Consider the following 14,672-nt stretch of genomic DNA (forward strand, 5'->3'; position numbering starts at 1 on the left):
AGAATACTATTGTTGATTAAACTACATATTACAATAAGATGCTACTATCTAAAATGTGACTATCAGGACACAGTGAATATTTTACAGAAAACATTACTATTATACACTGAAAACATTAAAACCAGGGGCTCAATCTAATAGGAAAAATGTTAGAAATTAAAAAGAACAGTTTAAGCAAAAGAAAAAGACAAACAGATTGGGATTTAAGAAAACAAATTAGAAATATATGCAAGACTTGTCACCAGAATAATTTTAAAATTTACATTCCAAGACATCAAATCCAATATTTTTTTATATACGTCAAGCAGCCAACCCACTTTTGAGTTTACGACTGCTAATGCTCAATTTCGTAGTCTAGTAATTTTTGAACCAAACCAGAAGACAAGGAAACTCTTGGATCAGTACCTCCAGAGATATTGATTTGTAATGGGAACATGGAGGACTTTGCTATTTGACAGATTTAACGTGCATCAGTCACCATTTACTACACGTCTTCAGCTGGCAGGGATCGAACCCACAAACTCTTGGCAGGGATCCAACCCACAAACTCTTGGCAGGGATCCAACCCACAAACTCTTGGCAGGGATCCAACCCACAAACTCTTGGCAGGGATCCAACCCACAAACTCTTGGCAGGGATCCAACCCACAAACTCTTGGCAGGGATCCAACCCACAAACTCTTGGCAGGGATCAAACCCACAAACTCTTGGCAGGGATCAAACCCACAAACTGTTGGCAAGGGCCCAGTGCCTGTGGCGTAACTACCACTATAAATATTAAATACCAATTCACTAGTATATAAGACATGCTAACTTGATTCTATCATGAGGTACCTTTTGATAGATGAAGGTTGACATAGTCGATAATTAATTCCCCCACATTGGTGACCTACGGACGTGATAAGAAATTGTCAATATTGATGGATGAATCCACATTAAACAGTTGATTTGCTTAAAAAAAAATACTGCTCAAAAAAAAATCCGGTGAAGTAAATAAAATCTCCCGGTTAATAAGTAATAATGAGCGAAATGCTACAAAAAAAAATAATAATAGCGAAAAGCTGTAAAAAAATGATGGGAAAAAATAGCGAAAAGCTATAAAAAAATAAAAATATAATGAGCAAAAATTGAAGTTAATAAATAAACAGCATTAATCAACTAGTGGTAATTGTTCATCGAATTCTATCACAGATAAAATTCTGGACGGGGAGTAATGTGGCGTAACTACCACTATAAATATTAAATACCAATTCACTAGTATATAAGACATGCTAACTTGATTCTATCATGAGGTACCTTTTGATAGATGAAGGTTGGCATAGTCGATAAATAAATCCCCACATGCCCTATCAACCAATCCCAGTCCTAAATGCAATATTTGACATAAACAGACTAATATTTGAAATGAACAGACTAAAATAAAACACAAATCATATAAATAAAATAAAGTATGCATAATATAGCAATTAATATATATTAAAAGTATAAGCATAGAAAAATAATAATATTAGTATATTATTGTCATTATTCATAATTGCATTTTATTATTAACAAATCTACTCCAGATATAAGGTTATAACTAAAAATCAATAAGAAAGAAAGAAAAAAAATTTTTTGAAGGCACACCAATGGCTAGCATATTTGTAAAAATAGTCTTTATATTTGAAATTATCAAGCACAAAAAACTCAAAAATTCCATTTCTTATTTAGATTTTTTTCCTTAATATTTGATTTTTGGATTTAGAAAACAGTTTTTATTCTGCCAATAATAGAACAAAAATAGAAAATAATCTTAATTACGTTAATATTTGAACAAAAATGCAAATATGGGAACCAATGATCGCGCAGACCAATGATGGGTCCAAGAAAAAACTTTTCAGTCTGTCTCTTTCTTTTTCAAAATTTGGCTATCGAAATTTGGTGAAAGCTCAAACTTTTTGGCCTTCAATTTTGCGCTACAATAAAAGTATACAATTATATGTATTAAAATAATTCATGCTTTCATCATACTTTTATACTTTCTATAAGTCAAAATTTAATCAAACTTTTAAATTTTCTGTAAGTCTTTTTCATCATTTAAATAAGTCATACTTTCTCAAATATTAAATAGCCTTAAATATTTTAATAAGTCATACCTTTTCTTTAAGCAAGCCTGTATTTCCAATAACATCTTCAAATAATGCTTTGCCAACATGCACATCAACAGCGCTGAGAGTATCATCTAATAGATAAATATCTTTATCCTGATATACAGCTCGGGCTAAACTAATCCGTTGTTTTTGACCTCCGCTGATGTTAACTCCCTTTATAAAGAAAATTAAATTCATTAGATGCTATCAAACACACATGTTAAAATACATGTGTACAACATGTACAAACACACATGTATAAAAACTTCTATAAAAATAGCCTTAATTAATTTTCTTATTAGATACACATATAAGATTTATTTGATATTAAGTTTTCTAAAAAGGGTTTCCACTCAATTTTCACAAAAAATTCAAGAACTTTTCAATGACTTTCAAGGGCCTAGAATCCAATTTTTTAAGGATCTACTCAGTAACAGTTATTATGCTAAAATACGCATAAAATGTAGCTCACAGCTACAAATGGAAAAAGTTTGATAGTTACTTTGTGATTTAAATCAGTTTGAAGATTGACATTAGCATACTTACCAACTTTTAAAGACCCGCACCAATAAAACTTAACATGAAAATTTTAATGAAGCGTACTAGATTTAATTGAAAAATAATATTTAGCATATCAGTTTCAATTTTAAAAGCACGATATCTTTCTACTACCTTAGAATATCAATAAATGTATTTTGAACATAAAAAAATCTTTTGTATTACAATATTTTGACAGATAAAACTAAGATTTACCAAACTTTATTTTCTTTCAAATAAATCATAAACCGCAAAGCGTGATTTTATTCATTATTTTGAATAAGATTAACTCTGCCTAATTTTTAAATTATGTGTATACAAATCTCTATACGTTACATGTACATCAAATTACATGAAACGTGAAGCAAGTCTTGAAGAGCACATAAATTATGAATCACAACGTATGAATTGCAATTTGAAATACAACGCATGTTTCGTAAATCGTAGCAATATGAATATCAAACGATACAGATTCAGGGTTCCCACTCAATTTCAAAAAAAAAATCCTGACTTTTCCAGGTATACCAGATAAATTTCAACAAAAATTGAGACCATATTTTCATCAGAAAACATAGATTCTTTTATTTGCAATGTGAAATATTTGATTTTCTGTGTAAAAAGACATTATTAAATGAGGAAGGGAACATTTCAGTTGGACTAAAATGTGAAATTTTTATGACAAATAACTGTAATAGATGTTAGAATTATTTAATTTGAATCTCAATAACAGATTACTGTTACTGACAATTTCAAGATTGGTTTCTTTCCAGGTATGATATAGGAATATTCCAGGTTTTTGCTAAAAAATTGCAACATTCCCTGACTATCCCCTGATTTGTGGAGTTAAAATAAATTTCCCTGACAATTCCAGGTTTTCCCTGTTCCCCCTGACCCGTGGGTACCCTGAGATTAAAAAATGCACGAAGTAACAATTTGTAAATTGGGATAGGTGATACATTAACCACTTTAAGGCGAATCAGGTTGCATGATTCTTTGATTACTTTGATGCAAAACACAATGCGTGCTTTGCTAATCATTTTTATGCCAAAAATCGATGTGTTATCTGGTAATCATTACAATGCAAAATGCAGTTCAATAAGTAACTTAAATTCGAATCGCTATGCGTGATTCATGAATCACTTTGATGAAAATCGCAAACTGCAATTCTTAAATCACTGTTATGCAAGTTACAATGCATATTTCTTAAATTCTTCTTACACAAATCTCAATGAGTGAATTATAAATCACTAGAATGAAAATTGTGATGCATGATTTAGAAAACACTTAAATGCATATCACTTTGAATGATTCAGAAATCATTTTAATGGAAACTCAGATTGATGATTCAAAGAAAATTCGAAGAAACTCTGCATTTCAAACAGTAACTAAAACTATGTACAAAAACGTAAGTTATTTGTGAGAGATTCTGACTTTCTAAACATCAAGGTGAACAAATAATCTAGAGAGAAAAACGTAGAAGGAAAAAATTATATATTCCCATTTCACCTTTAAGAATTTACTCATCGGAGCTTTTAGAAAATTGTGTTAAAACAAATTTCCTTACCATTTCATAATTGATAGCATTATAAATTTCATGTATTGGAAATTACCAGATTTTCAGAAATGGAAAAAGAAAAAATATCGGAATTTCGGTAAGATGCTTCCTTTCTCTACAAATTGGAACAAAACTTTTATTTTCCAACATTAGCAAATAAAATAAAAAGTTTCAAAATTAGTGCATGCTAAACATAGTTAAAACTAGGCTAATACCAGACATGGTTTCTTTCGTTATTTTCTTTTGATGACTGGTTTTTCTACACCCTACTTATATTTTGAAATCCAATCGTAGAAGAGAGGTAAATAAGGATAAGGGACTTTTTCTAAATTTAGAAACTCTCATTTAGCTGACCTTAAACTATTCTTCGATAAAGAAAGCTGTAAAATGAGGGGATGTGATCAAAATTTATATGATTTTGCTTGAATTTTCTTTCATGCTATTTTGTATGAAAGATTATTATTATTTTGAAAATTTCTTCAAAAAAATCTAAAATCTTTCAAAGACCCTATCACTGACTTCAAGGACTTTTCAGGGCCTTGATTCTTTACAACAAATTTTCAGAACTTTCAAAGTTTTTCAAGTATCGAGGGAACCTTGATAAAGGTTCTTATATCAACCTGGGAAAACAGGAGATTGATAAATTATTTGTTCCTAACAAATTTGTGCTTGTTAAAAACAAATTCAGTTTTTTTTTAACAGACTCCCACTAATTTTTGCATAGGCACACTATATTAAATATTTATAACATAAAGGCAGATTAAATGTTTTATTAGTCACCTAATTATTGATATCTGAACTATTACCAGAATTTTGTATTAATGGTATTTGTACAGTTAAACATTGATTTAAACTTTTTAATGCGTCAAAAAATATGAATACCTTTTCTCCTATTTCTGTATTATCACCAGTAGGTAAAATTTCCAAATCCTGTCTCAAGCAACATACATCAAGCACTTTATTATACTTATCTTCCATTAGAGATTTTCCAATCAAAATATTCTCTTTTAGCGATCTGTTTAAAACCCAGGCAACTTGTGGAATATAAGCCAAACTACCCTAAAATTAAGAAAGAAAAAACAAATAATAATGAATAAAAAATAAACACAAAAAAAACTATTTTTTTCACTTCAATTCAATAACATCAACACTTAATATAAAAAGGATTTTAGACCAATGGTATAGTCAAAATATTGTGAGACAGAATCACTTGAGAAATTAATTTGATTTAATATATGCATTCAGAAGCCATTTTTAACATATTTTATGACTCAACCAAATAAAAAATATAAAAAAATTTATGTGTTTGAATCACAATGTATGTTTTCAAATTAAAGATTTCAAATTCTTCATTTCCAAGATATTAATTGCTTAACGCAAGAGATTGAAATCTGGATTATAAAAACATTTGAGATTGAGATAATGTAATGATATTCAACAGAAAATGCATCGATAAAATTAGAGTTAGCTAATTAGACATCCACCTTCAGCTTTCACAAAAAAAATCACCAATACTTATTTTTTTATAATTAAAAAAATTACTACTATTACAAATAAAGGTTTCTGAATGACCTATAATATTTTTAAAAAAAGATCCCATTGCCAATCATGTTGGTCTTTAAATTTGGAGTTAAAACCCATGTAACCTCCTTGACCAACAAACTGGCTTTTGTTAAGGTTCTTCATTTTTATACTTAAAAAGGCGACGCAAACAATTATACTTATTAATTACTTATTAAAAGAGAACATACATAGGTAAAAATACACATTCATTGAAAATGTAACAATTACAATTTTAGATTATAAAATTACTAGAATTATCTTTTTATATTTGATTAATGTAGCTTTTTTATAATAAAATAACTAGCATATTCTATTAACAGTCGGCTAGAAGCAATTGCATTTATTTAAATAGTCACTGATTCTAGCCAACAGTTTAATCAGATTGTATTGATAACTAAATTGTCGGATTAGCAGGGTTTTAAGATATATCAAGCTATAAAATACCTGAATATCTATTGATCCGCTCTTTTTATACATGTCTCCAAGTATGGAAGATAACAAAGAGGATTTTCCACTTCCAACAGGTCCAATAACTGCAACTAACTTTCCTTGAGGAATATGTAACTCAATATCATTAAGGGTACAATCAGAATCAACTGCCCAAGTAAATGAAGCCTGTTTGATTGTAAGAACATCTCCTGCATTAAAAAACAAACAAAAAAATAATTTAAAACTAAAATAATAAATTTTTTAAAATTGCAAAAAGTTCTGAAATGATAGCATATTCTGGGGTGATTGTGAATCCAAATCATAGTTCCGGGAAATTTCTTGCGAAAAAAAAAACTGTTTAAATTGAAAAATTAGAAAAGAATTTAAACAAGGTTTTTTTCCTTTTTCTCAATATTTCTTAGTTTACCTAAAATGTATTTAAAATTTTACACATACCTATACCATTTACATATACCTATGATGACCTGGAGAAGTAATTGAAATTTACAAATATGTCTTTCTTTCTTGAGTTTATTATAACTATTTACTGATAAAAAATTAATATTAATCATGAATATAACTCATAAAGTTTCTCTCTGGCTCTCCCTTACAAACAAATAAAATAAACTGTGATTTTAAGTTCCACCTTTGAAAATTTGATTTCCGGAAACTTCTGTGATCAATGATTTTTTGAAACGTCTGGGCCTTCGATCTCCGGAAATTCCGGATCACTGTTAGCGAAAAATCCCGAAATCCGGATTTTTTCCGGAGCACAATCAGCCCTGCATATTTATTAAATGATATACAAAAAAAAAATTTTAACTCCCATATTATTACAAATAATTTTAAAAACTATAACCAAAACTTGAACAGTGAGCAAAGTAAAAAATAGAGACACCTTTACTGCCGTGCAAAAGAAAAATCAACATAAGCAACAAAATTGAGATTTATATATATTTGGCATATAAGTATGAATTGAATGTAAGATTTAATGGCACAAGGTCCAGAGAGGACATGCTGCGGCATATAAGTATGATAAACTACATGCTGCAAAAACATTTTTGTCAAAAATAAATTTTGCTTTATCAGTTTACTGAAATTCTATTTTGGCCTTCCTAGCATTAGCATTATAAAGAAAAGAATTGTCAAGTTACTTTACTCGGAATCTATCTATCGTGAAGCACTTTCATTGTTTTTTCAATTGCACCGCATTTCAGATCTAATGATCAGTTTTCCTTATACTAAGATAGTTTTAATATTTCAAGAGTCTAGTCAGAAATATATGCTAATTAAATATGTGCAGAAATAGTTTAAGTTAAAATAATAGACCAATAATTTATTTTCACAGAATAATAATGGATTTAGCTTTTTTAAACTCAACATATGTGGGAAGGGTAGATATGTAACAAGAAAACTTATGTAAAAAGGAAAATATGTCCACAATAGTCAAGTCAAAAAAACAATCAAAACTTAGGACTTTTTAATGTTAACATACACATGAGAATCTCATTATTAATTTCGTGGTGGACAGAGGTGTCTTTTGGGGCTTAGCCTGGCAGCCTCACTCTCCGGGTAATTTTCTAAATATATTAATTTATATGTACACAAAAATGAATTAATTTTTTACTAGGAGCTCCATATGACACCATATTTCTAAAAAAAGGATTAGATAAGATAATAAGTTGGTTTTTAAATGTTAGGAAATATGTTATGCATATTACTAATGTAAATTAGAGAATGGTCCCTATTAAAGTTTAATTAAATTATTACACGTTATAAATTATCAGAAATTAACTATTATATGGTCCCTGCATCCATAATATTTAACAAATCTGAGATTATTGAATTTTTTTCAATTGTTTTTAAATTAAATCATTGAGAGATTAATAAAAGTTTTTTAATGATGACAATTCTGAATTAACATCTTTTACTGCATTTGCTAAATGTTAAAATATGGAAAGGTCCCTCACTTCACACTTTTTTTTAAAATGTTGCCTTTAAATGATTGAGTTTCTTCATAAAATAACTTAAGAGCATGGAAAATTGAATAAGTAATAAGGTACAATCAAAAACTTAAAAATTTTATGCAATTAATAAACAGTCCAGAAATTGAGAATCTAAATCTTTTGCAAAATGCACCAGAGTTGCATATGGGAGTGCAAGAATCCTCCCAACCGAATCCAGCTCAGTGTAAGCACATGCAGATCCACTACTATTTCATCAAACATGTAAAATAATTGGCACTTTCATGCGGTACACTAAAATGGATTGTGATTGAATAAATTGCGAAAATGTTAAAGGAAACAATATGAAAACCATGCTTTTTGCTTAATTAGTGATGAAAATCAACCATGGTGAAGAAAAAAAATCTCATTTTGGAAAAGGAGAAAATAAAGTACTTTTTAAAAATGCTCAAGGGAAAAGCAAGAGCTTTTAAAAAACAAAAAGCGAAAATAAGCACTTTTTAAAAATGTGTTTTACTTTGAGCACTGCACATTATGATTTACGTACCATTATCAGGATCATCCCCCACAAGCCAGGAATCCTTATTTTCAGCTGCAAGAAAATTCTTCAGTCGACCTAAAGATATATTGCACTAAAAAAAAATACCAAATCAACTAATTTGTCTTTATAAAATTTTGTTGAACAACAATAAATCCTAAACCATACCTGAACAAGTTCAGCAACAGCATCTGGAAGATTAAAAATGGCAGCCTTCAGTTGTTCCATAAGAGTCAAACAAACAAAAGCACGAGTTGGGCTGAGAGTATGTGAGCTATCTTCCAGTAGATAAGTAGAAAAGCTAACAATTAACACCTGAATATTAAACAAATACAAAATTTTTATACTGTTATGTAAACATAAAGAGTTTTCTATAAAAAAAAACTACTTATTGTTATGAAACTACTAATAAAATTATACGGTATATAAAACTACTTTTTCAGTACTTACATCAGGGCTGGAAAAGTAAATTACTCAATATGCCAGATGTGTATAAACAAAAATTTGGCTAGAATTTTTCATTTATACCTGCCAGACTCAATTCTGTGTTTATGATTATCAATTTTCAATTTTTTAGCTGAACTAAACCCAAAAAACAAGAGGATTCTTAGATCACGCATTGGAACAAACTAGCATTTGTGGAGGACTTTTTAATGGAACTAACCTGCATTTGAATTAAATAGAGAGGAAAACCACGAAAACCTCCCACCGTTAGCCCAACGGTAAGGGGAGACTAACCTACGATTCATTTACTACTGAAGATATTTTATGTCATCACAGTAGTAGGTGGAAGCCTACAGCACTGTAGCAGGTGATTTAAGTAAAATTGAATGGATGATTTTTTTTTTTAATTTCAAAATATATCTCGAACACTGATATTGATGAGGTTAGATAAGCAGAAAACTCTTTTAACAGAAAAATTTCTTCCATTCTAAGAATCATTAAATCTTAGGTGGAAATCGTAGCTTCATATAGATATTATACAATGCTAGAAAAAATTATAATTGTAATTAATAACTGCACATTCATATATCAAAACTATACACGTGTGTCATAAATTTTGAAAAAAAAAAAAAAAACTTACACCCTCATCATTTTGAATAATAAGAAAAACAAAGACTACTTAAAATATGACATACAGTCAAACTCAACTAATCAATTTTTCGAAACTAGAGGCAATTTTAAAATCATTGCTGATTGCATAATCTTTAACATTCAATGCTTTTCAATTACACAAAGTTCATTAAGTCAATCTTTTCAATAATCCAAAAGTAACATTTCCAAAACAAAACAAAATCATCTATAAATCTAAAAAATTTTCCATAAATCTTTTTATTTTATTAAATTAAAACTTTAAAACTGTGGAATAGAAAGAAATGAATAATGTTCAACAGGTAATTTTTTAAATAATTTTCCAGAAGTAAACACTTTCATAAGTTTAAAACTATGTTTAAAGTCAACCCTAACCAAAATGTCTTCCATTCATTTCTTTTAATAATATTTTTCATGTTCTTGTTCTTAAAAAAAATCGATTAACGCAAAAAGAAAATTTTGAACATTTCAATTATCTATTCAACAAATTTTCAAAGAGTGAATATATATTATTTTTTATATACAGGGTTATTCATAATTGCCTCCGGGCAGGAACTGGACTATAGCATTGATGTATGCCGTGTGACCAAGAGATCACACATAGAACACCTGTAATGTATGTAAGTAAAACTTGAATAGTTTCAGAATAATTTCATACGTTTCTCTTTTTCATATTCATCTTCTTTTTTTTACTATAACGCTTCGAAACTCCGGAGGGAATTATGAATAACCCTGCTTAAATAAATTACATTTAAAATATTTTACCATGAGTGGTGCACAGAAATAAAAAATGCAGGAAAAAATAAAGCAAAGCTGCGAATAAAATATAAGCTTCAATTCTTGTTTTCTGGCTTCCGATATTTTAGCACCAAATGGTATTTCCCATGCGTAAAGTTTAATTATCTGAAAAATTAAATTACATTAGACGTAATAACTTAAGACAATTAAAACAGAAAAATTATGAGATATAAATATTTAATTTATTTTTACCTTAATTCCACTGAGTATTTCGTTTAAATATTTAAGCCGAATATCTTTTAAGCCCATTTGCTTATCCTGCAACAAATAACACATAAAATGATTTCTTATACACAAATGTTAATAGAAAATACATCAGATAATAAATACTCCAGTATATTTTATTTTCAATCATTAGCAAGCTATAATATTGAAAACAATATTATTAAAGAAATAATGCATTGAATATTTTTAAAAAATAAAATTTAAACAATTTTTCCTTAATTTTTACAAATTGAAATCTCAAAATCTGAATTTTATAACTACAAATGTTATGAATATAGCTAAATATTGCTTTCTACAATGGAGAGTAAAATAAAAATTTGCAAAAACAGTGTAAAAATTTCTTATTTTTATAAATGTTTCTGATGGGACTTGAGACAATTTTGTAGACTTAATTTTTTTTTTTATTTATGTTTTTTTTTGTTAATTTTTAAAATTTTAATATTTGCTTTTTTTTTAGCCCAACTTATACACCAGACATGCTATCTTGTAAACAAAAATAAGGGGTTGACTTATAAAAATGGATATACCATATTTCCACTGAGCTATGCTAATTTGTTTGACATAAATAGTGGAAATATAAAAGTAGAAACATTTTTGATTTGCAGTTTATAAGTAATGATTAGTTACCCATAACTTAAACCTATAAAACTTTGTAAAGTAACACTGTTTCAAATAAAGTTGCCTGGATTAAAAAACGAGTTAAATTCATGTAATAAATACAAATACTCACAGTAAACTTTGTGCTGATCCGAGACACAAAATAGCTAAAAGGTATTAGACAGACCAACACAGAAATACCAGCAAGAGTTGATATCCCAATATACTGCCACATGAGATAAATTGTTAACACAAATTTTAATGGCAAAGTGATAAGAAATGATAGGTTCCATATTAAATAAACCAAACGTTCAATGTCAACTGACATCAGACTAGATATTGTCCCACTGGAGAAGTTCTTACGTGATGCAGTAGATAACAATAAACACTGAAAAAAACGTTTATAAAACAAAATATAAAAAAATCTTATAGACATTCATTTGAGACTTACAAATTAAATTTTAAATAAAATTTATAATTTCTAAGCATACCACAGGCAAATAAGATAAATTTTATGCAGAAAGTTCATTCAAAATTAATTCTCAACAATAAAAACCAAAAAAAATATTCATGATAAAAAACTTTTATAGACATTCATTTAAAACTTACAAATTAAATTTTAAGTATAATGTATAATTTCTAAACATACCACAGGCAAAAAAAGATGAAGTTTATGCAGAAAGTTCATTCAAAATTAATTATTTGAAAAAATTTTATTGACAATGGTTTCTTAAATTTACTATAACTTTTTTTAAAAAAATTAATAAGCATTTTTATATCTGTTGAATTTTTATACACATTTTAACAATATATATAAAATTTTAAAAATCTATCTTTAAAATTGATTCATAGTACTTAAAAAAAGTAATAAATTATGCTTCAATCTGTGGCTTGAGATGCACTAAAACATGTTCACACGAAAACAGAATAGAAATCTAATAAAGAGATTTACTTAAGTTTAATGCGTAATTTATAATTGGTTAAACTATACTTGATGCATGCCTTAAATAATCTTTAACAATTAAGTTTGTATAATAATAGCAAATAGTTAAGTTATGCTATATGAGGTTTGTAGACAAAAATACATTACCAAACATTTATCTACAAAAAGTAATGAAAATTTCAAAAAAATACTAGAGTTTTTAAGAAAATGTTATAGGTTTATACTTATATTAAGTTACAAGAAGCAGAAAAAATATCATCTTTTTAGCACTAGATAATTAGGATTGATTCAATGATAAGTAACAGAATTAAAATAAATTTACATATTTACTTTTCTATAGACCCCAGTCATTAATGCAGTTTTCATTTGAAGACCAGATAGCAGAAAATATGCTACTCCATTATTTAAAATAATTTTATTCACAAAATCTACAATAAACATTATCACAGCATACATGTAACCTCTCCAAGCAAACTTGTCATGGTCTACAAAGTCAATAACACGGCTGAAATAAAATTAAAAATAAATTAAAAGTTTAATCTTTTCCTGTATCAAGTAAATAATGCAAAAATCGAGCAAAATTTTTAAAGTTTCAAGTTTACTATTCAAAAACATGCATATATTTACATACACTGGGATTGACAAAACCCAGACACCACAGGCTTAACGAAATTGTAGCAGGTGCTTAATATTTTAATAAAATTGAACCTGCTTTTTATAATTTGAAAATCTGAATTACTTTTGAAAGACAGAGATTATTCTGATATCTGGTCAGAACATTCTTAAAGTTTACCTTTCTAACCAACTCAGATGATCTGAAAGGCATATTTTGACATTATGCTGGCATGTAATGTGATTTTTTAGCTTGTATAATAGTTAGTACATTGAAACTGTAAACCAAACTTCTAATCAGTTTACTTATTTTAAGATAAAATTAAAATAAAAATAATAATTGCCCAAGTGTAATTTTATAAATCTATTCCCTAGCATGTTAACGCCTAAAAATTTGTTCTGGTTCGTTCAAATATTGAGCTTTTGTAGATATCCCCTTCTGGATTGGCATCTATGCTCCAATAGGAAGGTAAAAGTGTGGGAAAAGTTTTGATAAATCTTGCATAGCCATTGCCAATTTTTAATTCGTATCTAAAAATTTTAAATCTATTTTTAATTGAAGTCAAAGCTTCAATTGTTAAGCTTTTAAAACTAAAATTTAAAAAATGAAGAAAAAAAATTATCTTCACACAAACTACATTTGTAACTAATATTAATAAAATAAATTATACATACTCTAGTAAGAGAGGAGGTAAAAGTGTACCAAAGATTGTTGATAGATCTAGCAAAAATGCTACGAGTAGCCATTGCCAATATGTTTTTATCAACGCCAAAACTAAACTCCTAGACTTTAACTTCTCTGGAGATCTAAAAAGAAAAATGAATTTTTAAAAAAATTTTAATAAAAAATAGAATCAGTTAAATAATAGAAAAAATCAGGATAAAAAATAAAGTTAGAACTTCATTGAAGGCACAACATTTTTGAGAAGTATTTCCATTTAGTTAAAAACTGTCAGTGCAAAAATAATAAATTTGTAAAATTGTTGTTGAACTGCATTTTAAGTAACTGCATCTATTTTAAATGAAGATTTCTATTACTTTTATTTGTGCTACATGTCATAATTATTGAAGGAATATGATTATAAAATTTTCTGTCATAATTTTCCTGAAATTTTTAATAGGTCTTTTGTGCACCTCAACTTTCACAAAGAGTCAAGAGTAGATACAGACTTGAGCAGTGAAACAAATGCTGACATTTCTACTAATAACTTAACAGTTCTTGTAAAAAAAATGGAAGTGGAAAAAAATAATCAAATTGATCAAAGACTTCTGAACTTGCAAGCAGAAGACTCAGTTATTGCATATGTCGTTGTGAAAAAAATTTTGATGCTAAATTTTTTAACATTTGTGATAATGACATGGAGCTTTTCCAGCTGACAACTAAAAAAGAAATTTGTAGGGAGTTTCCCTTTCCTGAAATAGTGGATTTTGTTTTTAAACTTCCTCTTGAAAGAAATGGTGTGACAAACAATTTTTGAAAAATATTTCTCGAGAAATTGTCAAATTGTATAATCAATTGTGTGTACATTTATATTTTAAAAATTTAGACTATAAAAAGAATAACAAAAAATATACACATCTTAAAATTTCTTATGCAACCATTTCATGCAGTGGCGTACGCAGAATTTTTTCAAGGGGGTGTTCATAATTTTCTGAAACTACTAAAAGAGATTCGAGTCTGTAATAAAGCA

General features: G+C 28.0%; 1 protein-coding gene across 2 annotated transcripts in view; it reads right to left on the minus strand.

The window, feature by feature from the left end:
- LOC107453146 (multidrug resistance-associated protein 1) overlaps positions 1-14,672 on the minus strand; it is a 74,749-nt gene that overhangs the window by 30,521 nt on the left and 29,556 nt on the right. For both annotated transcript variants that reach the window (XM_016069846.5, XM_071185926.2), the window contains 10 exons: positions 13,657-13,788; positions 12,700-12,874; positions 11,560-11,814; positions 10,797-10,862; positions 10,572-10,709; positions 8,883-9,029; positions 8,724-8,808; positions 6,228-6,421; positions 5,103-5,279; positions 2,135-2,302 (listed from right to left, as the gene is read on the minus strand). In XM_016069846.5, coding sequence (XP_015925332.2) covers positions 2,135-2,302; positions 5,103-5,279; positions 6,228-6,421; positions 8,724-8,808; positions 8,883-9,029; positions 10,572-10,709; positions 10,797-10,862; positions 11,560-11,814; positions 12,700-12,874; positions 13,657-13,788 — 1,537 coding nt within the window. The remainder of the gene's footprint in view (positions 1-2,134; positions 2,303-5,102; positions 5,280-6,227; positions 6,422-8,723; positions 8,809-8,882; positions 9,030-10,571; positions 10,710-10,796; positions 10,863-11,559; positions 11,815-12,699; positions 12,875-13,656; positions 13,789-14,672) is intronic.

The sequence above is a fragment of the Parasteatoda tepidariorum genome, chromosome 5, assembly GCF_982258835.1.
Source record: "Parasteatoda tepidariorum strain Cologne lab strain chromosome 5, Ptep-v5.0, whole genome shotgun sequence".
NCBI classification, from domain to species: Eukaryota; Metazoa; Arthropoda; class Arachnida; order Araneae; family Theridiidae; genus Parasteatoda; species Parasteatoda tepidariorum.